This window comes from Zea mays, chromosome 5 (genome assembly GCF_902167145.1).
Source record: "Zea mays cultivar B73 chromosome 5, Zm-B73-REFERENCE-NAM-5.0, whole genome shotgun sequence".
NCBI lineage: Eukaryota > Viridiplantae > Streptophyta > Magnoliopsida > Poales > Poaceae > Zea > Zea mays.
The window spans coordinates 79,836,452-79,864,277 of NC_050100.1; the positions used below are offsets into that span (position 1 = coordinate 79,836,452).

Here is a 27,826-nt window from a genome sequence, read left to right on the forward strand (position 1 = left end):
AGAGGGTGTTTGAATGTACTATATAAAGCTAATAGTTAGTGGCTAAAATTAGTTGAGACATCCAAACACGCTAGCTAATAATTCAGCTATTAGCTATTTTTTGGTAAATTAGTTGATAATTAGGTAATTATTTGTTAGGTAGCTAAATCCTCTAATAATTTTTAGCCAAATATATATTAGTTCTAGTGCATCCAAATACCCTTTAATATTCAACTCAATACATATGGGTTGAAGTGGATTATAGTGTAAATTAGTTTAATTTATACCTTAAACCCGCTCAGTCCATATGTATTAAAGTAGATTGGTATAGAGTCCAGCTTCGGCCAGCGGAGGCAAGGGACGTGGATAACTATAGAATCAAAAAGTGTAGACCATATGTAACGAGGGTTCCTCACCTCACTTTGCCTAGCCCCTAGCGGACGTCGAGTTTCTTTTTCCCCCTCCACTAACCAACTAGGCCGCGGTCACCTCCGAAGGACTAGCGCGTCAAGTCGGCTCACATAATGCAGCCAGGCCCAGTCACTGTGTTTTGATGGGAAAATATATCTATTTTTGGTTTTCCCCCTTTTCCTGAAATATGCTTATCTTGGACGATGGGAGGAGGATAGGGTATGCCATTATCTAACCATCATTGATATATATATTTGTCCTATTTTTTCCTGACATATATTACCTTATATATACATATATATATATATATATATATGTTTCTATTAATTGGAATATATATATATATATATATATATTGGGAGCTCGGGCTTCTAAATGTTAGAGGAAATCCTGGCCGACTACACGTCTACCCCCGACCTGGCTAGACCGCACCAACGCGCCCACCTACACCCCACTTCAGGCTGTCAGGTGCGCCCCCTGTCCATGCACCAGGTCAACCTCCCCACGTGCGTCAGTTAAACTCGTGGTCCAACAACCGACCTCCCACGTGGGACTAAGGGTGGTAATAGATCATGATCCAAATACTCCTTCACAAAATAGTAGGACCGTAAATAAATTTTAGTTAAAAATGAATAAAAACAGGGTCCGATCCTAATCCAATCTCATCCTTAAATCTTGTAGTGTAAAATTTAGAGCTCATTGTCACCCATAGATGGGACGCAAGCCATAAATTGTGTTGCTGGTTTTTTTTGCGCAAATAGCGTAAATAATCTACATAAATAACATAAATAGTTAAGAGAGATAGCATAAAAATCATGCCTAACCACTAGATCACGTGCACATGCGCAACTGCATGCATGCAGATCCTATTTTTATGGTAGATCCGATAATTATGCTGTGAGTTTTCATTGCATGTACGCAAATTTTGGATGACATTTTAGTTTCTATTGCATGCGCGCAAAAATTGGATGTCTGCATAAATATAGGATCACTCCAACAACCATACAACTAGGCTCGTTAAAACCAGTTTATGATATTTGTTTATACTAATTATGCTACACGGTGTAGATATTTATGCAATTCGGTACAGTACGTAAAAATTTGTTTCCAATTGCATCCGCATAAATTTAGGATAACATGAATGTGTGATGAAAGGAAATTACATGACATGTATAGAAATAATAAAATCTTATTTTAGATGCTGCATTTTCTCCATAAATATATCATCACTCTAATACCCATACAGGTAGGCTCGTTACGACCACTTTATGATATATATATATATATATATATATATATATATATATATATATATATATATATATTGGTATTAATATGCTACACGGTATTGGTATTTATGCAACACGGAATGCTACATAAAAAACTGCCACATGGTACATTGGTAGACACATCTCCAGATTCAAGCGTAAAAACCTTATTTTTTAGCATAAAACCCATCAGTTATGTGCTTAAATACCGAGTCATATGAGAGAGGTTGATAACTTTGATGTGTTATATTCACGATCTTATTTTTATGGTAAATTCAAAAAATATGGGAGCCGCATCGGAGAATATCGTTGTCTTCGCATGCCAACGGACGGTCACCGCAACCATCATCGCTCGCGCCTCGGAAGGTCGTCCCCACCGCCACAGATCGCGCCTCGGGAGGTCGCGGTCGCTGCAACCGCTCGCGCCTCCGGCAGACACGGCCACCGCCTCTCTCGTCTAGGGCAGTCACGGTCGCCGCAGCGCTCGCGTCTCATGCCGCCACTCGCCGACATCCCCTGGGGCCGCCGCTTGCCGACATCGCCTGGGACCGCCGCTCATGCCTCACGACACTGCTCATCACTTGTGTCTCGCGCCGCTGGAAGTCATCGTCGACGTCCGACCGCCGTGGCGCTCGTGTCTCGTGCCGCCGTGGCGCTCGTGTCTCGTGCCGCCACTCGCTGACATCGTCTAGGGGCGCCGCTCGCTGGCGTTGCCTTGGACCGCCGCTCGCGCCTCACGATGCCGCTCATCACTCGCGTCTCGCGCCGCAGGAAGTCGTCGTCATCGACGTTCGGCCGTCACTCTCCACCGCTCGCACCTCACGCGGTCGCAATCGCCGTCGGGCCCAAAACCCTAATCCCTAGAGGTCTGGGATGTTTTTATAGATGACCAGACCTGGTTCGGCTCAACCAGATAGCACGTCTGGCTTGGGCTTACTCTACCTATTGGTAGCCCAGCACTTATAATATATAAACTATATATATATAATGTTTTTTTCCGGATAAGATCATTTGACGAGACATGGTCTCATCATGTAATGGCCCCCTAGCTACCTAGAGCGAGCAGCCGAGGGCCGAGCACTATAAAATGTACCTGCTGCTGGCTCACAGCGAGATGGCATTGAGCCGGGACAAGTAATTCATTTTGATACATATAATCCCAAGCTCCTCTATCATAGGGATATATGGATATAAGACGTGATTTCCATATGGCCGAAGGGGAAGGAGAATGGAGCTACTCCAAGAATTGTAGGCGCCAGGTGATATTCTATCCCCTTTTTAATTTCTTGCAAATTTCTCATATTGACTTTATCCTAGCTTAGTTACGTACCGCGAATACACATCAAAGAAGTTGGTTTCATTCTTCTCGATCTCCTTAGAATATTGCCATGGAAAGACTGGAGACTGCACCACCCTTACTGATCGATCATTTGATTATTATTCCTTCTTGCATGCACATGCACTGGTGGTGGATCTATCCTATCAGCAAGTAGCTGTCCGCGAGACCAGGCCAATGGTCGAGACTGCCGTCAAGCAGGTGTACGCAGCTCCTCCCCAGAACCATGGTCGTCGCCGACCTCGGATGCTCTGCAGGGCCGAACACGCTGCTCTTCATCTCTAGCGTCCTGAGCAGCATCGCTGCTGCGGCTGCTGCTGAACGGTGCAAGCCGCCGAGCGGCGGCGGAGACGATGACGACCATCACGTGGAGCTTCAGTTCGTCCTGAACGACCTCCCCGGCAACGACTTCAACCACCTGTTTCGGTCAGTCGAGGAGGAGTTCAGAAGGGCAGCAGGTTGTGAAAGGGCTCCTCATCCTCCCTACTATGTCATGGGGCTACCGGAGTCCTATTACAACAGGCTGTTTCCTCGTCAGAGTGTGCATCTGTTCCACTCCTCCTACTGCCTCCAATGGCGCTCCCAGGTAGGACTAGCCGACTATATTAAACTAGCTATATATATATATGAAAGTATCTTTAATTTACCATAATGATGTTCTGAAACGATATATTTATATCTATATATACACGTAGGAACCTGAGGGACTAGAGGCGTGGAGAAAGCCTTGCCTGAACGAGGACAACATCTACATCGCAAGGACCACGACACCTTCTGTGGCGAAACTGTTCCAGGAGCAGTTCCAGAAGGACTTCTCCCTCTTCCTCAAGCTGCGCCATGAAGAACTCGTGCATGGAGGACGGATGGTCCTTATATTTCTCGGCAGGAAGAACGAGGATGTGTACAGTGGCGACCTCAACCAGCTCTTCGCACTGGTCGCAACAGCGTTGCAGTCTCTTGTTTTGAAGGTTAGTTATATTAGTTGCATATGCATGTAAATTTTTCTTGTAATTTTTTCACTAATTAATCTGTGGAGGAAATTAAAAGCATCGTGAAGCTAATTAAGCGGATTTCTTCTGGTCGTAACTATTAACACCAGGGCCTTGTGGAGAAGGAAAAGCTAGAGTCTTTCAACCTACCGGTGTACGGGCCGTCGGTGGGAGAAGTGGAGGAGCTGGTGACGCGTAGCGGCCTGCAGTTCAGCATGGATCTGATCAAGCAGTTCGAGATGAACTGGGACCCGTTCGACGACTCAGAGGGTGACAACGACGTCGCGTCGTCGTCGAGGACAGCGCTCGCAGTAGCGTGAATGTCGCTAAGCTCATCAGATCCGTGCTGAAGGCTCTGGTTGTCCGCCATTTTGGAGAAGCCGTGCTCGACGCGTGCTTCGCCGAGTTCAGGCGCCTCGTCGCTGAGCACCTTGGGAAGGAGAAGACCAAGTTCACCACCATCGCCATGTGCTTGAAGAAAGAGTGATATATATACGTATATGTGTATTGTATTTCGTACGGTAGTTAATAGCCTAATACTCATATGTGTTATCATGTGTATTTCATGGGACGACGTACAATAATTGAGTATATGTGTGCATGCATTATACGGTACGGTCGTACTAAAACCAGTTGGCATGCATAGTAGTATGTGTACTGCAGTATACGTATACTGGTATACAATTATTATACATGGATTACGTGGTTATGTTTATTTTATATATACTACTGTGATGGCCTAGGTACCCAACGCTATTAGGTAGAGAAGATTATCTGTGGCGCATTGACAATTAATAAAGGGTACGTAGTTTCAGCTATGGGTCACTAGGATTATATTAGCACTATTTATTAGGAACATGATGACGAACATTGTTATTATCAAACTAAAATTTGACACCAAAACAAGCTGAAATCAGAACAAAAACAATCCCCCACCCCCCCCTACGGCCATGCTGCCATGCACAGGGTCGAAGGGCCGCTTTGTAAAGGCGCAGCAGCAGTTGCACTGCACTGCACCGGGCGCGGGATCACGCGGGGACCGTTAAAACCACCATCTCTCTGTCGACCACAGGCGTCCCCGACCTCTAGTTACGGACGCGATCTCTCGGCCTCCCATTCATTCGATTAAGTCCTAGATCTGCATTTTGGAAGAGGTAACCATCCTGTTTTTCACCATGGTATTCAGACTAAGGCCTCGTTCTGATTGGATTTCAGCCTTTTGGATCAGGAGATGGCGACGGACAGTGCCGACGCCCAGAGGCTCTTGCTCGGGCGCCAGAACTCGCATCAGCAGGTTCCGATGACGTGTATCTCTCTGCGCAAACTTTCTTTGACCGCGATCATGTCATCATCGATCGTGTTGGCCTCATCTCCGCATGCCTGATAGATAAGCGATTAGAACATTTCAAATGTTGCATCATCAGTCATACATCTTCTTTTTTTTTCTTCTGAACCTGAATATTACAGGGCATCACGGGTCTGAATAATGATTGTTTTTTTTCTTTGCCCATTACTGACATAATTGAAATATTGGACTCAACTCATTAAAAACAACTCTAACAATACCATACGTTATAAATTTTTATCAAAAAGATGTATGACACACCATAAAGTGACCAAAATATATTATACCTCAGACTAGAGATGGCCAAACGGGCCGGGCCGGCCCGGCCCGGCCCGGGCCCGGTGAAGCCCGGCCAAAACCGGGCCGGGCCTGCTGAGCCAGCGGGCTTAAGTTTCTGTCCAAGCCCGGCCCGCAGCGGGCCTAAACGGGCCGGGCCGGTCCGTTTAGCACGAAAAAACGGGCCGAAAAGCGGGCTAAACGGGCCGAAAAGCACGTTTTAGTGTAAAAAAACGGGCTTAACGGGCTTAGAGGTAAACGGGCCGTGCCGGGCTAGCCCGCCGTGCCTAGTTTCCTGTCCAAGCCCGCCCGCTTATTCTACCGTGCCGGGCTCGGACCGGGCCCAAAAAGCGGGCTTCGTGCCGGGCTCACGGGCCTCGTGCTTTTTGGCCATCTATACCTCAGACTAGTGCACTATCCTTGTTTTCTAAATCATTCTCAGTATTTTCTTTTGCTAATAATGCAATTTACTTCCTAAAATACATAATCTAGAGCCCTAAGTTTGTCTTCAGTGGACCGTGTAAAATAGGAAATCTGTACTGTAGATAACACTGTTTGCAGAGTAAAGTTTGAAGTAGAAAATGGGATAGGGGAGCTGTTGGGGTGTGGGGATAGCCTAATTGTTGGAGCATATTTCTTTTTAGTGTCCTAAACACTTTAAATGATGTAGTATTTTAGTTTTTAGGAGACTATTTTTAAGTCATCTTGCTAGAGATGTGGGCTATGTGATATTATGGCCTTATCAACAACCGACCCACGTGAAATTCTACCTAAGTTTTCCAAAGGAATTACAACCAACCCATGAATTTAGGTGCCATATTTCCTGTTACTGATACGCATATGAATAGGTTCAAGGGTCGGACGCGCAGCCGAAGCGGCCCCAAAACATCAGCAAGCTAAGCTGTCAATAGCAATACACCGATCATCTTATGTGCATGAACCAAAAGAAGCACTTAAGCTTTAGATCAAACAATCACAAACTGTCCAACCAGAGGCGGATCCAATAGTGGGGCAAAGTGGGCCATGGCCCCACCTCAATTTTTTGTCTCCTTATATATACGTTAAATATACTGTAAAAATAGCAAGTATATGGGGCCAAACTATAGTGAACAGGCCACTTCCATCGTTCTAATCCACAGTCCAACTTCACAGTCTGCTAATACTATCTCCAGCAATGTTCTTTATATCCATTCTCTATATTCATCATTTATGGTCTTCTATAAAATATTTCCTCTTGTATATCTAATCTCTCTTCTGCAGCGTCCTCTGAATTTCGTTCTCTATGAGTAAATACCTATATTAGACACATTTTACTTTTATTTTATTGTCGGCGTTTCGAACCCGGGGGTCCCTGGACCGACGAGTAAATTGTCGCCGCGTGCCCCAGCCCAGATGGGTCGGCGTGAGACGGAGCGCGAAGGGAGGGAGAAGCCGGAGGGAGACAGGCGTGAGAGGTGAAATCTCGCGGCCTTCGTGTTTGTCCCGTGCCCAGGTCGGGTGCGCTTGCAGTAGGGGGTTACAAGCGTCCACGCGGGAGGGAGCGAGCGGCCTCACGCGAGCGTCGTCCCGTCCTTCCCCGCGCGGCCAACCCTCTGTAAGAGGGCCCTGGACCTTCCATTTATAGGCGTAAGGAAAGGATCCAGGTGTACAATGGGGGTGTAGCAGTGTGCTAACGTGTCTAGCGGAGGAGAGCTAGCGCCCTAAGTACATGTCATCGTGGCAGCCGGAGAGGTTTTGGCACCCGGTTCGTGTGGTGTCGTGGCCGTCGGAGGAGCGCTGGAGCCTGGCGGAAGGACAGTTGTCGGGGCTGTCGGGTCCTTGCTGACGTCCTCTTGCTTCCGTAAGGGGGCTGAGAGCCGCCGTCGTCATAGAGCGTGCGGGGCGCCATCATTACTTGTTTGGCGGAGCGAGCCAGATGGGACGCCGGTCTTGTTCCCCGTAGCCTGAGTCAGCTTGGGGTAGGGTAATGATGGCGCCTCCTGTGACGTGGTCGGTCCGAGCCCTAGGTTGGGCGAGGTGGAGGCTCCTCCGAGGTCGAGGTCGAGTCTGTCTTCTGAGGCCGAGGTCGAGTCCGAGCCCCTGGGTCGGGCGAGGCGGAGACCGTCGGCTGAGGCCAGGGCTGAGTCCGAGCCCTGGGGTCGGGCGAAGCGGAGTTCGTCGTCTTCCGGGGCTGAGCCCGAGTCCGAGCCCTAGGGTCGGGCGAAGCGGAGTTCGTCGTCTTCCGGGGCTGAGCCCGAGTCCGAGCCCTGGGGTCGGGCGAAGCGGAGTTCGTCGTCTTCCGGGGCTGAGCCCGAGTCTGAGCCCTGGGGTCGGGCGAAGCGGAGTTCGTCGTCTTCCGGGGCTGAGCCCGAGTCCGAGCCCTGGGGTCGGGCGAAGCGGAGTTTGTCGTCTTCCGGGGCTGAGCCCGAGTCCGAGCCCTGGGGTCGGGCGAAGCGGAGTTTCCTATGGCGCCTGGGGCCGGTCTTGGCTGTTGTCAGCCTCACTCTATCGTGTGGCACAGCAGTCGGAGCGGCGCAAGCGGCGCTGTCCTCTTGTCAGGCTGGTCAGTGGAGCGGCGAAGTGACTACGGTCACTTCGGCTCTGTCAACTGGAGGACGCGCGTCAGGATAAAGGTGTCAGGCCACCTTTGCATTAAATGCCCCTGCGATTTGGTCGGTTGGCGTGGCGATTTGGCCAAGGTTGCTTCTTGGTGAAGACTGGGCCTCGGGCGAGCCGAAGGTGTGTCCGTTGCTGGAGGGGGTCCTCGGGCGAGACGTAGATCCTCCGGGGTCGGCTGCCCTTGCCGAGGCTGGGCTCGAGCGAGGCGGGATCGCGTCCCTTGAATGGACCGATCCTTGGCTTAATCGCACCCATCAGGCCTTTGCAGCTTTGTGCTGATGGGGGTTACCAGCTGAGAATTAGGAGTCTTGAGGGTACCCCTAATTATGGTCCCCGATAGTAGCCCCCGAGCCTCGAAGGGAGTGTTAATACTCGCTTGGAGGCTTTTGTCGCACTTTTTTGCAAGGGGACCAGCCTTTCTCGGTTGCGTTTTGCTCCGGTGGGTGCGCGCGAGCGCACCCGCCGGGTGTAGCCCCCGAGGCCTCGGAGGAGTGGTTTGACTCCTTCGAGGTCTTAATGCATTTCGCAATGTTTTGGTCGGTCTGGTCGTTCCCTCATGCGAGCTGGCCGTAGCCCGGGTGCACGGTCGGGTCCCAAGTTCTCGGGCTGGTATGTTGACGCTGTCAACGGTTTGGCCGGAGCCGGGTTTGCGAGAGCATCCCCCGAGCCTCCGCACAGGGCGAGAGGACGGTCAAGGACAGACTCGACTTTTTTACATACGCCCCTGTGTCGCCTTTCCGCAAGGAGGAGGGGGGAAAAGCGCCATGTTGCCCTTGGAGGGCGCCGAACATGGTGTCTCCAGTGAGCTGCTGACGGGTAATCCGAGTGGACGCCCGTGTCCCATTTGTTAGGGGTCGGCTAGAGGCCCAGAGGCACGCTCCAAAAGTACCTGTGGGTGATCTGCCGGACCCGGTCCCCTTTTGACGGGGTCCGAGGGCTCGATGCCTCCCTCTGATGGGATTCCGTTACAAGATCGTTCTTGCTGGTCTCGGAAATGTCCTAGGGTACCTCGGGAGCGTAGCCCGAGCCTTGGTTATGTATCGAACGTACCCAGGGTCATCCCTCGCTCTGCGTCTGAGGCGGCTGTGAACCCTTCGTGGGCCAGCCTACGAACCCCTGATCAGTAGTGGGCACGGAGCCCGAGTGGCCTGAGGCGGCCGTTGAACCCTTCCGAGGGGCCGGCCCTCGAACCTCTGACCAGTAGTGGGTGCGGAGCCCGAGCGCTCTGAGGCGGCTGTTGAACCCCTCCGAGGGGCCAGCCTTCGAACCTCTGATCAGTAGGGGGGCTCGGGGCCCGTTTCCTTCATGGAGAAGGATCCCTTTCGGGGTATCCCCCTTTCCCGGTCCCTGCTGTAAGAGAGAGAAAGAGGAAAAGGGAAAGAATACGAAATTGAGATGACGTGGCACACCTTTTTGGCGCGGTCATCATGGCGAAGGTGAAGCGTCGCTCGCTTCTCCTGCCAAGGGCGCCACCTGTCCCGCCGCGGAGTTAATGCGACAGGGCGAGTGGTTCGCGGGGTAGCCGTTGCGCGTGCGCGGGCCGTTCGAGGAACGGAACACGGGCGCGTCGTCTTCACGCCGTGAGAGAGGGTTCTCTCGCTGTCCCACGAGGTGACGTGAGCTTGGCTGACGACGTGACCGCTGCTTCTGCCCGCCTGCCACCGCCTTTACTACCGACCCATTTTTGGTCGCATCGACCGTCGCGCCTTCTCCCGCGGCTGACTGGCCCATGATCGATGCGCCTGGCTGGCACTGTTGGGTCATACACAGGGTTGCCTCGAGTCGCGGTACTGGTTCCGCAGTCGAGGAGGCGCGGTAGTGGCGCAAGGGGCGACGCGGCTGCTCGCACGTAGCAACTGGCACGCCGGTTGCATGACGTGTGGGCCTGGGCCTCCATGCTGGACGCGTTGGAGTCGAAGGGGTGCGCCCACTTGGCGCGGTTGCATGCCGACTGCATGGTTGTCCGCCCTTTCACCCGCTGGTCTGGGCGAAAGTGGAGGAATGCTCGTAACCGCTGGGCAGTTGCATGCACCGCGTGTGGCGGTTTGGCTTCTTCTGCCCTAGGCTAGCTTGCCGTAGGGGGAGGACCTTGGAGCGCGTTGGAGAAGACTCAGCCCGCGACGGCTGGGGACGCAAGTAGGGAGGGTCACCTTTAAAAGGAGGATGACCCCCTTGAAAGGCGACCATGTCTTCGCGCTCCCTTATGCATCGTGTCTTTCCACCTTCCGAGCCCCCGGATGGGGAACACCCGCAATCCTTCCGCCTTGTCGTTGGAGGAACGCAACTTCGTGGAAGTTGGTACCTTTCATCCATCGTTCGGCTTCAAGGATTTTCATCAGACAGCCTGGTCGCATCCCTTCGCCGGTGGTCACCCAAGACGGTGACCACCAGCTCCTGGATGGGGAGAAGCAAGTCGGGCTGCGATCTTGGTCCCGCCCTTAGCTTCAAGGATGTTCATCATCCTTGCTGGGGCGGAGAGCGAGGTGAGCCGGGGCTCTACCTCCCGCACGAGTCGGCTGGCCACCTCCTCTTCTAGCTTCTGGTGGTGGAAACCATCCTCCAGCTCTGCGGAGGAGGCATCCTCCAGCCATGCCGGGGAAGGCGAACTGTTGCTGCCCAGCTAGGATGCAACATTATGTCCTCCTCCTCGCTTTCATGGTGAGGACGGGAGCGAGGACCTGCCGGTGCGCTTTGGAGCGGCACGCGTTCGCCGGTGCGGCATTGGTGGAGAGGCGGACGCCGCCGTCCGTGCTGACGTGGTGGCAGCCGGGGGCAGCTTCCCCACCGTCGAGGCCGTCAGCGCCGCCTACGGACCGGCCTCCGGCTCTTTGGCTTTAATATCTGGTTCGCGTCCCTTGAGCGGGAACGCGAACGAGAGCCTTCCGGTGGCCGCGTCCGTCCTGGGACCATAGCTGCTGCTGCAGAGGTCGCTGGTGAGTCGCCCAGAGCTTGTCGCCCCGCAGGCTTCCCGGCGTGGAGGTTGTTCATACCCGCGGGGACGAAACCAGAGTTCCGTTTGTGATGGCACCTTGAATGCCGGTGTTTTGTTCATTGTGGCTGTCGGGGCCTGAACATGTATTTATTTTCGGCACGGAGCCGTGTTTTTTCCTCATTTCGAGCACTAAGACTCGCCTATCGGCTATCTGAACCGCTTCACCAAGTGTGAGTCGCCTCGTGCAAAGGTGACGAGTGAGGTATCTGTATCCCGGAGGCGTAGGAGTCCCTCGGCTCGGTCGGCCTTGCTGTTCGAGGCTTCTCTTGCTTAGTTAAAGGAAACCCTTGGCTGCTCTTCGATGAGCTGAAGCCGGAGGTAGCGGTGTGAGCACGGACAGAGGCAGAGTTGGCTCGAAAAGAAGATTTGGTCGGCCGGAGCCTGGCCGGGTCGTCCACTAGCGGGACCGACGCCGGAGCTGAGTTGCCGAGGCCACAAACCGAGCCGATGTCCTCGGGGGACAGCTGGCTGAGGCTTCAGAGTGACCGGCCCAAGCCATCTGCTCGAGCCGGATTCCTGGAGAAGGCCCTGGCAGCGATGGCCCGGGCGTGGTGCTGATGTTGTCCTTCAGAGTGGAGATCCTCCGACCGCGTCGCCGTCCGAGGCTAGGTCGGCCCTCGCCGAAGGTGGAGTTGACGCCGAGGGTGCTGCTGCTCCCTTCAACTGCCAAGATCCGAGCCTGCAGGATCGGATTATCTTGTAGTGTGTGTATGTTTTCTGCGGCCGCCGAGGCCCAAACACACCATCGTCGTGTTGTAAAGCTGCGTTTCTTTTCCCCTTGTTTCGAGTATCTAGACTTATTTGTCGGTAACAGAATTGTTTGTGCGAGCGAGAGTTACTTTTCACGGAAGGTGATGAGTGAGGTATCCGTATCCCGGAGGCGTAGGAATCCCTCGGCTCGGTCGGCCTTGCCGCTTACGTGCACTCTTACTCGTCCATAGGGTTTTGTCACCGACGCAGTCGAGAAGGCCCGAAAAATCGTTTCGGCAGAGGAGCGTTCGAGCGTGAAGACTTGTTCGGTCCGCGGAATCACTTATCCGAGCGTGAGTTACTTATCGCAGAAGGTGATGAGTGAGGTATCCGTATCCCGGAGGCGTAGGAGTCCCTCGGCTCGGTCAGCCTTGGCTGCTTACGTGTACTCCGTCGTTTTCAGGATCCACTTTCGAAGTAGTCGAAAAGCATGAAAGACATTCTGGCAGAAAAGATCTTTTTCCGAGGAAAATTTTGACGCAGAGGGGGTTCCCCCCTTTTAGCCCCCGAGGGAGGGTCGGGCTTTGCCGAGGCAAGGTTGACCCTTCCTTGATGACTAGACTTTGTGTGTGAACGAGGCGTATGAACGACTTGAAAGCATCTTAAGGGTAGAAGCGACGTAGTTGTTGGATGTTCCAAGCGTTGCTGTAGACCTCGCCTTGACTGTTGGCCAGCTTGTACGTCCCGGGCTTCAGAACTTTGGCGATGACGAACGGTCCTTCCTAGGGAGGCGTGAGCTTGTGCCGCCCTCGGGCGTCTTGTCGCAGCCGAAGCACCAGGTCGCCCACCTGGAGGTCTCGGGACCGAACCCCTCGGGCGTGGTAGCGTCGCAGGGACTGCTGGTACCGCGCCGAGTGTAGTAAGGCCATGTCCCGAGCCTCTTCCAGCTGGTCCAGTGAGTCTTCTCGATTAGCTTGATTGCTTTGGTCGGCGTAGGCCCTCGTCCTCGGGGAACCGTATTCTAAGTCTGTGGGCAAGATGGCATCGGCCCCATAGACTAGAAAGAACGGTGTGAAGCCCGTGGCTCGGCTCGGCGTTGTCCTCAGACTCCAGACCACCGAGGGGAGTTCCTTCATCCATCACTTGCCGAACTTGTTGAGGTCGTTGTAGATCCGAGGCTTGAGTCCTTGCAGAATCATACCGTTGGCACGCTCTACCTGCCCATTCGTCATGGGGTGAGCCACGGCGGCCCAGTCCACCCGGATGTGGTGATCCTCGCAGAAGTCCAGGAACTTTCTGCCGGTGAACTGGGTGCCGTTGTCGGTGATGATGGAGTTCGGGACCCCAAAGCGATGGATGATGTTGGTGAAGAATGCCACCGCCTGTTCGGACCTGATGTTGTTTAGGGGTCGGACCTCGATCCACTTGGAGAATTTGTCGATGGCGACCAACAGGTGCGTGTAGCCCCCGGGTGCCTTCTGCAAGGGGCCGACTAGGTCCAGACCCCACACAGCAAACGGCCAGGTGATGGGTATGGTCTGCAGGGCCTGAGTAGGCAGGTGGGTCTGCCTTGCGTAGAACTGACACCCTTCGCAGGTGCGGACAATTCTAGTGGCGTCGGCCACCGCCGTCGGCCAGTAGAAACCTTGTCGGAAGGCGTTCCCAACAAGGGCTCGGGGTGCTGCGTGATGGCCGCAAGCCTCCGAGTGTATCTCCTGTAGGAGCTCCTGGCCTTCGGCGATGGAAATGCATCGCTGGAGGATGCCCGAGGGGCTACGGTGGTAGAGCTCCTTCCCGTCTCCCAGCAAGACGAACGACTTGGCGCGCCGCGCCAACCGCCGAGCTTCATCTCGGTCGAGGGGTAGCTCTCCTCGGTGGAGATATTGCAGGTACGGGGTCTGCCAGTTTCGATTAGGCGTGACCCCGCTCCGCTCCTCCTCGATGCGCAGTGCCTCACCCTCGGGGGCCGAGGGTACCTCGGGCCGAGTCGAGGGTGCCTCGGGCCGAGCCGAGGGTGCCTCGGACTGAGCTGAGGGTGCCTCGGGCTGAGCCGAGGCCTTCTCGGGCTCGGGCGTGTCGTTGGTCTTGACGGAGGGTTGATGCAGGTCTCGGGAGAAGACGTCCGGGGGAACCGTTGTTCACCCCGAGGCTATTTTAGCCAGCTCGTCCGCAGTCTCGTTATGGCGTCGGGCGATGTGGTTGAGCTCGTGCCCATAGAACTTGTCTTCCAGGCGCCGAACCTCATCGCAGTAGGCTTCCATCTTCGGGTCGCGGCAGTGGGAGTTCTTCATGACTTGGTCGATGACGAGCTGCGAGTCACCGCGAGCGTCGAGGCGTCGGACCCCTAGCTCGATGGCGATGCGCAACCCGTTGACCAGAGCCTCGTACTCGGCCACATTGTTGGATGCCGGGAAATGGAAGCGTAGCACGTAGCGTAGGTGCTTCCGAGGGGTGAGATGAAGAGCAGGCCTGCGCCTGCTCCTGTCTTCATCAGCGACCCGTCGAAAAACATGGTCCAGAGTTCCGGTTGGATCGGAGCTGTTGGGAGCTGGGTGTCGACCCATTCAGCCACAAAGTCCGCCAAGACCTGGGACTTGATGGCCTTCCGAGGGGCGAACGAGATCGTCTCGCCCATGATTTCCACCGCCCACTTTGCAATTCTACCCGAGGCCTCTCGGCACTGGATGATCTCCCCCAGGGGGAAGGATGACACCACAGTTACCGGATGAGACTCGAAGTAGTGTCGCAACTTCCACCGTGTCAGGATCACCGCGTACAGCAGCTTCTGAATTTGTGGGTAGCGGATCTTGGTCTCGGACAGTACCTCGCTGATGAAGTAGACTGGCCTCTGGACGGGCAATGCATGCCCCTCTTTTTGTCTCTCAACTACGATCGCGACGCTAACCACCTGAGTGGTCACGGCGATGTAGATCAAGAGGGCTTCTCCGGCAGCGGGGGGCACCAAGATGGGTGCGTTCGTGAGGAGCGCCTTCAGGTTCTCGATGGCTTCCTCAGCCTTAGGGGTCCAAGTGAAGCACTCGGCCTTCCTTAAGAGGCGGTACAGAGGCAGGCCTCTTTCGCCGAGGCGCGAGATGAAGCGGCTCAGAGCCGCAAGGCATCCCGTGACTCTCTGTACGCCTTTCAAGTCCTTGATGGGCCCCATGCTGGTAATGGCCGCGATCTTCTCCGGGTTGGCCTCGATGCCCCGTTCGGAGACGATGAACCCCAGGAGCATGCCTCGGGGAACCCCGAAGACACACTTCTCGGGATTGAGCTTCATGCCTTTCGCCTTGAGACATCAAAATGTCGCTTCAAGGTCAGAAAGGAGGTCGGAGGCTTTCCTCGTCTTGACTACGATGTCATCGACGTAGGCCTCGACCGTTCGGCCAATGTGTTCGCCGAACATGTGGTTCATGCACATTTGGTATGTCGCACCCGCATTCCTCAAACCGAACGGCATGGTAACATAGCAGTACATGCCGAAAGGTGTGATGAAAGAAGTCGCGAGCTGGTCGGACTCTTTCATCCTAATTTGGTGATACCCTGAGTAGGCATCGAGGAAAGACATGGTTTCGCACCCAGCAGTGGAATCCACGATTTGATCGATGCGAGGCAGAGGGTAGGGAACTTTCGGACATGCTTTGTTCAGACCAGTGTAGTCTACGCACATCCGCCATTTCCCTCCTTTCTTTCTCACAAGCACAGGGTTGGCAAGCCATTCGGGATGGAATACCTTTTTGATGAACCCTGCTGCCATTAGCTTGTGGATCTCCTCGCCTATGACTCTGCGCTTTTCTTCGTCGAATCGGCGCAGAGGCTGCTTCACGGGTCGGGCTCCAGCTCAGATATCCAGCGAGTGCTCGGCGACATCCCTCGGTATGCCGAGCATGTCCGAGGGACTCCACGCGAAAACGTCGGCGTTCGCGTGGAGAAAGTCGACGAGCACTGCTTCCTATTTGGGATCGAGCTCGGAGCCGATCCGGATTTGCTTGGAGGCGTCGTTGCTGGGGTCGAGAGGGACGGATTAACCGTCTCCGTTGGCTCGAAGTTGCCGGCGTGGCGCTTCACGTCTGGCGCCTCCTTAGAGAGGCTCTCCAGGCCGGCGATGAGGGCCTCGGATTCGGCGAGGGCCTCGGCGTACTCCACGCACTCCACATCGCATTCGTACGTGTGTCGGTACGTGGGGCCGACGGTGATGACCCCGTTTAGGCTCGGCATCTTGAGCTTGAGGTAGGTGTAGTTGGGGACGGCCATGAACTTGGCGTAGCATGGTCTCCCCAGCACTGCGTGGTAGGTTCCTCGGAACCCGACCACCTCGAACGTGAGGGTCTCCCTTCGGAAGTTGGAGGGCGTCCCAAAGCAGACAGGTAGATCGAGTTGTCCGAGGGGCTGGACGCGTTTCCCGGGGATTATCCCGTGGAAAGGCGCAGCGCCTGCCCGGACTGAGGACAGATCGATCCGCAGGAGCCCGAGGGTCTCGGCGTAGATGATGTTGAGGCCGCTGCCTCCGTCCATGAGGACCTTGGTGAGCTTGACGTTGCCGATGACGGGGTCGACAACGAGCGGGTATTTCCTCGGGCTCGGCACGCGGTCGGGGTGGTCAGCTTGGTCGAAGGTGATGGGCTTGTCGGACCAGTCTAGGTAGACTGGCGCCGCCACCTTTACCGAGCAGACCTCCCGACGCTCTTGCTTGCGGTGCCGAGCCGAGGCGTTCGCCACTTGCCCACCGTAGATCATGAAGCAGTCGCGGACCTCGGGGAACTCTCATGCCTGGTGATCTTCCTTCTTATCGTCGTCGCGAGCCCTGCCACCCTCCGCGGGTGGCCCGGCCTTGTGAAAGTGGCGCCGAAGCATGGCGCACTCCTCAAGGGTGTGCTTGACGGGCCCCTGATGATAGGGGCACGGCTCCTTGAGCATCTTGTCGAAGAGGTTGGCACCTCCGGGAGGTTTCCGAGGGTTCTTGTACTCGGCGGCGGCGACAAGGTCCGTGTCGGCGGCGGCGCGTTTCGCTTGCGACTTCTTCTTGCCTTTCTTCTTAGCGTCACGCTGAGTTGACGCCTCGGGGACATCTTCCGGTGGGAGGCTCTGGGGCTGCTTGTCCTTTCCGAAGATGGCCTCAACCGCCTCCTGGCCAGAGGCGAACTTGGTGGTGATGTCCATCAGCTCGCTCGCCCTGGTGGGGGTCTTGCGACCTAGCTTGCTCACCAGGTCGCGGCAGGCGGTGCCGGCGAGGAACGCGCCGATGACATCTGAATCGGTGATGTTGGGCAGCTCGGTGCGCTGCTTCGAGAATCACCGGATGTAGTCCCGGAGAGACTCTCCCGGCTGCTGTCGGCAGCTTCGGAGATCCCAGGAGTTTCCAGGGCGCACGTACGTGCCCTGGAAATTGTCGGCGAAGGCTTGGACCAGGTCATCCCAGTTGGAGATCTGCCCCGGAGGCAGGTGCTCCAGCAAGGCCCGAGCAGTATCGGAGAGGAACAGGGGGAGGTTGTGGATGATGAGGTTGTCATCGTCCGTTCCACCCAGTTGGCAGGCCAGCCGATAGTCCGCGAGCCACAGTTCCGGTCTCGTCTCCCCCGAGTACTTTGTGATAGTAGTCGGGGTTCGGAACCGGGTTGGGAACAGCGCCTGACGTATGGCGCGGCTGAAAGCCTGCGGACCGGGTGGTTCGGGCGAGGGACTCCGATCCTCCCCGCTGTCGTAACGTTCCCCACGCCTGGGGTGGTAGCCTCGGCGCACCCTCTCGTCGAGGTGGGCCTGACGGTTGCGGTGATGGTGCTCGTTGCCGAGGCGACCCGGGGCCGCAGGCGCTGTGTTGCGCGTGCGCCCGGTGTGGACCGAGGCTTCCCGCATGAATCGGGAAGTCGCGGCGCGATGTTCCGAGGGGTACCCCTGCCTTCGGGAGGCGGAGCTTTCGGCCCGTCGGACCGCGGCATCCTCCAGGAGATTCTTGAGCTCTCCCTGAATTCGCCGCCCCTCGGTGGTTGATGGCTCTGGCATCGCGCGGAGAAGTATTGCCGCTGCAGCCAGGTTCTGGCCGACTCCACTGGAAGTCGGGGGCGGCCTTACCCTGACATCGTCGGCGATGCGGTGCTGGATACCCTGGGGTAGATGACGCACTTCTCCGGCCGGAGGTTGGCCCGCCCATTCCTACCCGATGTCCCGGCGGATCAGCTCAAGTGTTCCTGCCCCCTCGTCGAGCCTGGCCTACATCTCGCGGATTTGCTCGAGCTGTGGGTCATGACCCCCCGCCGGGACGGGGACCACAGCTATCTCCCGAAGGATGTCAACGCGAGGCACAGGCCTAGGGAGATCACCGTTCTCTGGCATACCAAGATGGTTGCCTTCGTTGGGACCCCCTAGATCGACGTGGAAACATTCACGACTTGGGCCGCAGTCCTCGTCGCCGAGGCTGCGGCTACCGTCGGAACAGTCGGAAAGGCAATAGTCGCATGCGGTCATGAAGTCTCGCATGGCGTTGGGGTTACCAAGCCCAGAGAAATCCCAACAGAAGTCGGGCTCGTCATCTTCCTCGGACCCCGAGGGCCCGTAGGTCGAGACGGCCGTCAGCCGGTCCCAGGGTGACTGCATACGATACTCCAGAGGGTTTGGACTCGCCTCTATGAAAGTGTCCACCGAAGCGAAGTCACTTGGTGGGTCGAGGCTGAATCCAAAAGGCATGAGATGGGAATCGGTTGGTACCCCTTGGTCGACGGGCGGTGACGAAGTCACGTCAGGGGCTGACTGCACCATCGTCTCAGGTACGAGGGTGACGCCCAGCAAGTCCTTCGCGAGCGTGCTGGCGTCGTCCATTTGCTTGGGATTGGCATGTTGCGGGGAGACGGCACTCGTCTTCGTCTCAGACGCGAGGTCGATGCCCGACGTCCCCCCTGTTGGGGCGCTGGCGCCGTCGACTCGCTCGACAGCCGACGAGGTGCCGCCTCCTGCTTGGCCTTGGTTGCCCCGCCTCCTCCTCCGTCGGTGGGGGAGGGGACGAGACAAGCCCGAATATTGTTCCTCCACCTCGTGGGGAAGACGTCGTTGATTCCGTCGCCGGCGGGCGGGTTGTTGGCCGCCATTGTCGCTGTCGCACGACGGGGGAAGGAGTATCATGTCGTAGCTGCCGTCGAGGGACATGAACTCAAGACTCCCGAAACGGAGTACCGTCCCGGGCTGGAAAGGTTGCTGAAGACTGCCCATCTAGAGCTTGACGGGAAGCTGTTCGTCAACACACAGCAGGCCCCTACCTGGCGCGCCAACTGTCGGCGTTTCGAACCCGGGGGGTCCCTGGACCGACGAGTAAATTGTCGCCGCGTGCCCCAGCCCAGATGGGTCGGCGCGAAACGGAGCGTGAAGGGGGGAAGAAGCCGGAGGGAGACAGGCGTGAGAGGTGAAATCCCGCGGCCTTCGTGTTTGTCCCGCGCCCAGGTCGGGTGCGCTTGGAGTAGGGGGTTACAAGCGTCCATGCGGGAGGGAGCGAGCGGCCTCACGCGAGCGCCGTCCCGTCCTTCCCCGCGCGGCCAACCCTCTGTAAGAGGGCCCTGGACCTTCCTTTTATAGGCGTAAGGAAAGGATCCAGGTGTACAATGGGGGGTGTAGCAGTGTGCTAACGTGTCTAGCGGAGGAGAGCTAGCGCCCTAAGTACATGCCATCATGGCAGCCGAAGAGGTTTTGGCACCCGGTTCGTGTGGTGTCGTGGCCGTCGGACGAGCGTTGGAACATGGCGGAAGGACAGTTGTCAGGGCTGTCGGGTCCTTGCTGACGTCCTCTTGCTTCCGTAAGGGGGCTGAGAGCCGCCGTCGTCATAGAGCGTGCGGGGCGCCATCATTACTTGTTTGGCGGAGCGAGCCAGATGGAACGCCGGTCTTGTTCCCCGTAGCCTGAGTCAGCTTGGGGTAGGGTAATGATGGCGCCTCCTGTGACGTGGTCGGTCCGAGCCCTAGGTTGAGCGAGGTGGAGGCTCCTCCGAGGTCGAGGTCGAGTCTGTTTTCCGAGGCCGAGGTCGAGTCCGAACCCCTGGGTCGGGCGAGGCGGAGACCGTCGGCTGAGGCTAGGGCTGAGTCCGAGCCCTAGGGTCGGGCGAAGCGGAGTTCGTCGTCTTCCGGGGCTGAGCCCGAGTCCGAGCCCTGGGGTCGGGCGAAGCGGAGTTCGTCGTCTTCCGGGGCTGAGCCCGAGTCCGAGCCCTGGGGTCGGGCGAAGCGGAGTTCGTCGTCTTCCGGGGCTGAGCCCGAGTCCGAGCCCTGGGGTCGGGCGAAGCGGAGTTCGTCGTCTTCCGGGGCTGAGCCCGAGTCCGAGCCCTGGGGTCGGGCGAAGCGGAGTTTCCTATGGCGCCTAGGGTCGGGCTTGGCTGCTGTCAGCCTCACTCTGTCGTGTGGCACAGCAGTCGGAGCGGCGCAGGCGGCGCTGTCCTCTTGTCAGGCTGGTCAGTGGAGCGGCGAAGTGACTACGGTCACTTCGGCTCTGTCAACTGGAGGACGCGCGTCAGGATAAAGGTGTCAGGCCACCTTTGCATTAAATGCCCCTGCGATTTGGTCGGTTGGCGTGGCGATTTGGCCAAGGTTGCTTCTTTGTGAAGACTGGGCCTCGGGCGAGCCGAAGGTGTGTCCGTTGCTGGAGGGGGTCCACGGGCGAGACGTAGATCCTCCGGGGTCGGCTGCCCTTGCCCGAGGCTGGGCTCGGGCGAGGCGGGATCGCGTCCCTTGAATGGACCGATCCTTGGCTTAATCGCACTCATCATGCCTTTACAGCTTTGTGTTGATGGGGTTACCAGCTGAGAATTAGGAGTCTTGAGGGTACCCCTAATTATGGTCCCCGACATTTATGTACATACGTATTTGTCACTCTCAAATGCATCTCAAATATATTGTACATATTTTAGTTTTGCTAAATTTGTTGTATAAAGTATTAAAATGAATAGAGGAGAGATAAACCATATATATGACTTTTAAATCCAATATTAAAAAGATAAATTGATGAGTATGATAAAAATGTTCAAGATGAAGCAAGAAATGTGTACATTCAAATTCTAGCTTTTAGCGTACGGTCACTAGTTTCTATATGTAATATTACATCTGATTTACAGTCTTGTCTAATTGTTTTGTAATTTTATTTGGTCTCACATGAATTTATGTCCTGCGTCCGCCACTGTGTCCAACAATACAACAACGCTATACGTACAGCAACCAACTCACTGTAACATCAACTCAATCAACATATAAAAGAACACATATATGTCTCTCATTCCAATATGACCATACACTAAGTGGGAAATTCCTTGTGAAGAGAAAACCAATGGGCGGCAGCGAACAAAACTCCACTATCAAGATAAAGAGTACAAGAGGTGGGAGCCAACAAATCAGAGGAGACTTCACATCCCTAAATCATTCTATTAAATTTATGGATTGGTGCCTTTCAAATCTCCCATCTCTCTCAAAGCCTAGAGATATTCTCTGGTTTTGCAAATGAGCTAGTGCGTTCTAGACAGGCTTCTCTAGGAAGACAGTAGCCACGAGCTATATTTATTGGAGTTGGTCTAGCTTTTACAGAAGACCCTCTGCTGACTAAGGCAGCCGACCTAGGAAGATGCGTACAGGTACAGCTGACCCCAGTGAAAAAATTGGAGCGGCTAACCCTAAGGATCGGCTGAGCTGTCGATCACAAAGGAACACATAAATCTGCTGATCAAGAACTTGTTTAGAAGCAAAGATACTAGAGAGGATTAGAAGGACTAATATCTCATTGCTCAAGTGAGTCCTAACCGCATACAGTTAGCCGTACCGGTGCCGACCAGCGCATTCATCATGGACTGATGGAGTTCCATTTGCACGAGCCCATTTTCCTTTTGCTTGATTGGTGTATCTCCACAGTTATTCAGGGCTAGTTTAGGCTAGTTTGGGAACCCCGTTTTCATTTTTCAAAGGAAAATTAGTTCATTTTTCTCTGAGAAAATAGGAATCTCGGAAAATGTACTTCCCAAACTAGCTCTAATTGAATTTATCTCCGCTGGTTTTCCCTATAGAACAGGCTGACGGAGCAGACGGGTTCGAGGACAACGACCTTGCCGCACCGCCGGAGCCCTTGTCCCGCGACAATGGAGCGAGTTTCCGGAGGAATCCAAGCTCTGCAGATTCGTCGTCGGGCGTGTTCGGGAGCCTGAAGGCCGTGCTGCTCAAATCCAAGCTCAATTTGCTTATACCGTGTGGGTTCTTGGCGGTCCTGGTGGACTGTCTCAGCCAGAACAAGGTCAGTTTCGCACACAGCTCTTCTTGTGCATTATACATGGTCTCTTGTACTGATTTCTGTTGCTCTGCTCGTCTCAACTCTCTCAAGGCCTGGGTGTTTCCTCTGAGCCTGCTGGGCATCATTCCTCTGGCCGAGCGCCTGGGTTTCGCTACCGAGTAAACAATCTCTTTCTCATGATTTCCCCTCGTACCTGCCATCTACTCGTCTTCTTTGTCGAGCTTGACTGTTTACTTCTTGATTATGCAGGCAGCTAGGGCTCTACACTGGCCGAACAGGTCTGGTCCAGTGTCCTCATCTCCTGAAGAATACCGAACTGAACCGCATCGCATCGCATCGCGCTTAGCAAACTTACTCTGCTTCACCACCGTGACCACTTCTCCTCCGCAATCGCAGCTGGGGGCCTGCTGAACGCCACGTTCGGCAACGCCACGGAGCTGGTCATCTCCATCCACGCGCTGCGGAGCGGGAAGCTGCGGGTGGTGCAGCAGTCGCTGCTCGGCTCGATCCTGTCCAACACGCTGCTGGTCCTCGGCTGCGCGTTCTTCGGCGGCGGGCTCACCTGCGGCAGGACCGAGCAGGTGTTCAGAAAGGTGCTCCCGCTCCCGCGCGTGCCCGTCGTCGTTCCCCCACTTCCCAGCTCGCAGGTCTACACGCTTGCTTGGCTGCTGTAGATAGACACTGACCCGTCGTCGTCGTCGTCGTTGTTGGTGGTGGTGCGGCGTTGGCAGGAAGACGCGGTGCTCAACTCCGGGCTGCTCCTGATGGCCGTGATGGGGCTGGTCTCCCCCGCCATGCTGTACTACACGCACACCGAGGCCAACCTGGGCGAGTCGGCGCTGGCGCTGTCGAGGTTCAGCAGCTGCGTCATGCTCTTCGCCTACGCCGCGTTCGTCTTCTTCGAGCTGTCCAACAGTCGCCGCCGAGACGAATCTACCGAGGCAAGCAGGCCGGGTTCGTCCTCTTGGATTCATCGTTGATCCCCTTTGCAGATTTCTGAGGCGCTTGTCTGCGTTCCTGCCGCCAGGGAGGAGGAGGAGGTGGTGGTGGTGGTGACCAGGCGGACGACGACTGCGAGTACGCGTTCCCTGAGATCACCAAGTGGGAGGCCATTGCCTGGCTCGCGATCTTCACTGCCTGGATCTCAGTGTTCTCTGACTTTCTAGTCGGTGCAATCGAGGTTTACATCTCAGTGATGCGACGGATGGTTCTTTTTTTGGGCACTTTTTGTTCGTCGCAGTTTTTAGCAGACACTTCGTGTGGAGCTGACACTCTGCGAGCTGTTCTGCAGGGGGCTGCCAAGGCTTGGAAGATACCGGTCGCGTTCATCAGCACTGTCTTGCTCCCGATCGTAGGGAATGCTGCAGAACATGCCAGCGCTGTTATGTTTGCGATGAAAGACAAACTGGCAAGCAGCAGCTTGGCGTTGTTGCCATCTTTAATGACCCTTTCTTTACTGTGATTTTCTGAGACTCTGGGCTCTCTGGCTTGTCTTTCACAGGACCTTTCGCTTGGAGTCGCCATCGGGTCTTCGACGCAGATATCCATGTTTGTGGTGAGTTCGTTCTTCAACCGTGCGCATTCATCTGAATCATCTACAAGTAGATTGATCTGTTCTTCACCTGTCATTGAAGGGCCTACCTAATCATCTTGATTTTTTTTTCCTTAGATACCGTTCAGTGTAGTGGCAGGATGGATGATGGGCCAGCCAATGGACTTGAACTTCCATCTGTTTGAAACCGCCAGCCTCTTGATAACCGTGCTGGTTGTAGCACTTCTGCTGCAGGTACTGGAGTGAAATAAACACAGCTGAGGAACAGTGCTCCTCCACTCTTGCAAGATTTGTTTGCTTAAGTTTTTCTTGTTCACGTTACAGGATGGGACCTCGAACTGTTTCAAAGGGCTGATGCTGATTCTCTGCTACCTGATAGTGGCTGCCAGTTTTTATGTGTATGCTGATCCAAATATCGATGGTAGGTTTCTCTTCTATCAAAACTGTTGTTTCTGCAACGACTATATATTTTTTTCCTCTTAAATCTGTAATTAAAAGTCACATCAGCACAATTTGAATTTGTATCATGTCCATCGGGAATTCTGTGCTGCAGGTGTTTAGCCTCTTCGAAACTAGCACCTTCAATGATGGGATGGGACTATACTTCTAGTTCTCCAAAGAAACCTCTTCGAAGAGGGCAAGAGGAGCTCCTGCGATTCACTGAAGAAGAAAACAGAAGTGGCTGGCCTATTCAGCATTCCTCACCTGAAGGGGCCATTCAAGCACACCCACTGCTGTAGGTATGCAGAAAATTACACAGGAAGTTCTACATAGATCCCCAGTTTGTGTAGGCAACAGTTTTGTTCTTACGATACACGCAGAAACTGTAGAAATCAGAAAGTCATTCTTTCTTCTGTGAACAGCTGTCGTCATTTACAGGCAGAAATAAATTTAGTGACACATGGAATAGATGAATGGCTGGTCCTCCTCCTTTTTTTGTAGCATTTTCATCTGAAAATAAATCATATACAATGGCTAGCTAGAACTCTTTCAAGCACTAGGGATGATGATACAAGAGAGAAGCATCTAGGCAGAAGTGTTTGTATTCTACAAGGTTAGAGAAGGAAAGTGCTTGGCGAGTCAACATGTTCAGTTGTTCATACATAATGAGTTCTTTGGTTATGAGTCATTCCATGTCAGTATCTGAGTTCTTTTTATTTGGCAACTGAGCTGAAGAAGTATCCGCTTGTGTCTCAGGTTTCTCTTCCTTTGTAGATTCAGAAAGCTCTGTTTCTATTGAACTTGTCGTAGCTGATAAGGAATTCCTTGCCTTCTGCTGTTCTAATATCTTGTGCAGATACTTTGCATGTTCTTCTATGCGCACTTGTAGCTGCCTTTGCACCTGACGACGGAGAATAAACTTAGCGCCATTGCTAGCCATGCAAATCCGAAATTTATACAGACTTTAAAGATGATTATACAGTGTCAGATCAAATTCATCCACCGTTTTTTTTTACTAAAAAATCACTGAGCTAGGTGTTTACCTCTAATTGTTCATGAAGTTGTTTCTGAACCTCCATTTGCATCCGAAGAGCTTCTGCTACTTGTAAGCTTCTGAGAATCCTTAAAAAAAGAGATGTGGATTTAAATTGTTCTGAGTTTGTTCATTCACACAAAAAAGAGATGTTTGTACTAGGGGTAGGGGTGGGATGCTTACTTCTTTCTGCCAGCGTTGCTTCCAGGCATCTCTGATTTGGATATCTTGTCTTCTGAAGAGGACTTCATGTCTTCATCGAGCATGCAAAAGAACCAACAAGCAAGTTCATCAGGGCGAATTTCCAACACAAAGCGATGGCCAGCACTTAATTAAAGATAGGCATGAATTGCAACTTTAAGCTTCTGAAAATGTACCTTCTTTTGTCTCCGGAAGATACTTGGCAAAACGATACTTCTGCATTCCAGGACAAAATGGACGACAGTCCATCAGAATTCAGAAACGATGGCTGTTTTATACTATACAGGAGGAAAGTGAAGAAACTCCACCCAAAATACCTGCAAATGGCTCTTCACATGATAGATGGTCAAGCCTTCTACCTTCATAAGCCTCAACACGCCCTTAGGAGTTGCCTCTGCAAGATTTGGTTTTGTACCACCCATACATTAACAGTTTGCTTGGACACCAAAACTGTGTGGATCTATTTAAATCGGAGTACAAAGAAGGATCACCCTACTTTCTGGCCCTCCAAGCTTGTTGACAGCCTTCACGAAAAGCTCATGGAGCTCCAGAGTCCACCTCAGTCTTGGCTTGTTATTACATGATGCAGCTCGAGATGAACTCGGCTGAGCTTTAACAGGAGACCCTGCCCTCTGGAGACCTTCTTCTTGGTCGGAGCAAGACAGTACCGGACAAGAAGAGGTTTGCGGCGGCCTGTCGTATATGTCCTGACCAAGAACAGGTTGCAGGGGAGGGGCGGGTTAGTTTCACGGGCTCACAGCACAATTTACTCGTCATAACAAAGTGAAAAAAAAAGGGAGGCCTTTGGGAGTGTTTAACATGGCGGCAGCTCATGGAATGGAACTATAGGGCTCACATCTAGTCGAGGGCTCTCGTCGTGGTCGGTGATGGCGATCCCGAGCTGTTCAGACAAGAACTGAAACTCCACCTGCTCTCCGAATCTGAAAGCGACGCCGCTGCTCTCTCCATGGAAACCGCCTCTCCATGAAGCTTCTCCAGAGAGGTTCAGGAAGTCCTTGAGCTCAGCCGGATGTTCAGCTTCAGCCTCGTCTTGACCACCGTTGCCGAGGTCAGTACAGACGAGCAGTGATGGAGAGCTGGATGACTGCTGCTGCTGCTGCTGCTCACGTTTAGGAGGATGGGGCAGGAACGGCAGAGCGCCTGCCCGCCGGCACGACTTGGAGGAATCCGCCGCCGCCGACGACGACGACGACGACGAGTACATGCTCGTGCAGAACGTGGAAGCGTTGGATGGCGAGATCCGGTCCGGTAATTCAACTTGAGACGCGCACGCGCCACGGTGATCGTATCGAGCACTGAGCAGCTGGTGAGCATGAGGCTGAGCAGCGCACGTGTGAGCGGGTCTGGCACTGGCAGGGCCGGTGAGCTGCTCCACGGCGACCATGCTCTGTCTGCTCATGACGCCTCCATGCTGTCGGTCTCTGTGTCCATTCACCGCAATAGATTCCAAAAAGTTCATTGCGGAGCCTCTGGGCCTGAAGAGTCAAGACTCTGGAAAAAATATATATATATCATAGCTGCTTCACGTCACATGGATTGGAGGAGACACAGAGGCAGCAGGAATCGGAAGGAAAGGAATGCAGAGCCCACGCAAGGTTCATGGTGGTTCGGTTCCCAAGCAGACCACTGAAACAGCACAAGCACAAATGGTGGAGGAAGAAGAAGACCAGGAACGAGAACGAGAGTCTGGGACTGCAGCTAACTCTGAGGAGGAGAAACCAAACAACCATTCATGGAAGGAAAGAAAAAAATGATGCTGCGGTAAGATCCAAACCACTTACCTGAAAATGAAGAACTCGGGATGAGGAGAGGTCAGACCCACACGCTAGCAGCTACTTCCCCGGGGAAGTAGAGATGCAGAGGATCTCGTCGCGACGAGGAGAGAGATTCAGAAGCAATGAGTTGCCTATCCTCGGACTCCCCCGCTCCTATTCCTATCCGTTCCCGTCTCTCTCTCTCTGGCTTTTATAATAACTAGTCTACTCTTGTGGGCTTGTGGCAAATGATTGGCGTGGTGGTAGCCTGCAAAGCGCACCTGCACCGCTGGTTGACGTCGTCTGCCTCTCTGCTAGTAATAAACTGCGGCTGCTTTCATTTGCTTATGCTGCTAAGCATTTCGTCCCCGCTTGCTTCTAGTTTTGGGAACACACGTAGTATGCATAGGCACACGTTGCTTAGCTCAGGGCCAGGGATCAGCGTACGCGCGCGTGCATGTACGTACAAGCAGCCACTAGGTATGCGTTGGCGTAGCGTCAATCACGATGAGTATCGGCGGCCATCAACGGCGGTGTTCTTTACCGCAGCACGGACGGTCTACGGCTTAGGACTGGACGGTCCGTAACTTGGCACAGAGCATAAGGTTTTTGCTCGACGAACCGAACAGTCTGCGCGTGCGCAAAAGACGACGGAATTCGCCAACAGTATCTGGATCTCGCTCAAGAAGAGACCCTGTCAG

At 54.2% G+C, this 27,826-nt stretch overlaps 2 protein-coding genes and 1 pseudogene across 5 annotated transcripts; 2 read left to right on the forward strand and 1 right to left on the reverse strand.

Annotated features, from left to right (window-relative positions):
• The first annotated feature begins 2,842 nt into the window (after window positions 1-2,842).
• LOC100500709 (o-methyltransferase pseudogene) lies at window positions 2,843-4,470 on the forward strand (annotated as a pseudogene). Its single transcript, NR_159810.1, has 4 exons — window positions 2,843-2,917; window positions 3,145-3,580; window positions 3,690-3,962; window positions 4,094-4,470. The product of NR_159810.1 is annotated as an o-methyltransferase pseudogene (transcript).
• A 632-nt stretch (window positions 4,471-5,102) lies between these two features.
• Window positions 5,103-24,586, forward strand: LOC100285751 (vacuolar cation/proton exchanger 2). Its single transcript, NM_001367255.1, has 13 exons — window positions 5,103-5,137; window positions 5,199-5,277; window positions 21,908-22,126; window positions 22,214-22,281; window positions 22,373-22,401; window positions 22,520-22,716; window positions 22,855-23,064; window positions 23,151-23,303; window positions 23,415-23,531; window positions 23,625-23,678; window positions 23,793-23,909; window positions 24,000-24,096; window positions 24,229-24,586. The coding sequence occupies exons 2-13, from the start codon at window positions 5,215-5,217 to the stop codon at window positions 24,234-24,236; spliced, it is 1,332 nt and encodes a 443-aa protein (NP_001354184.1). The 5' UTR covers window positions 5,103-5,137; window positions 5,199-5,214; the 3' UTR covers window positions 24,237-24,586.
• Window positions 24,583-27,317, reverse strand: LOC100275160 (Myb family transcription factor PHL6). 3 transcript variants are annotated; one of them, XM_008683380.4, is made up of 8 exons: window positions 27,153-27,311; window positions 26,207-26,862; window positions 25,847-26,057; window positions 25,668-25,744; window positions 25,527-25,566; window positions 25,333-25,402; window positions 25,160-25,238; window positions 24,583-25,017 (listed from the first exon to the last, which is right to left on the reverse strand). In XM_008683380.4, the coding sequence occupies exons 2-8, from the start codon at window positions 26,828-26,830 to the stop codon at window positions 24,802-24,804; spliced, it is 1,317 nt and encodes a 438-aa protein (XP_008681602.1). In that variant the 5' UTR covers window positions 26,831-26,862; window positions 27,153-27,311; the 3' UTR covers window positions 24,583-24,801. The 3 variants fall into 3 exon arrangements, with proteins under 3 accessions (XP_008681602.1, NP_001142789.2, XP_020408783.1); NM_001149317.2 differs by having other exon boundaries at window positions 26,207-27,075; window positions 27,153-27,306; XM_020553194.3 differs by having other exon boundaries at window positions 24,595-25,017; window positions 25,160-25,229; window positions 26,207-27,075; window positions 27,153-27,317.
• Between the last annotated feature and the right edge of the window lie 509 nt (window positions 27,318-27,826).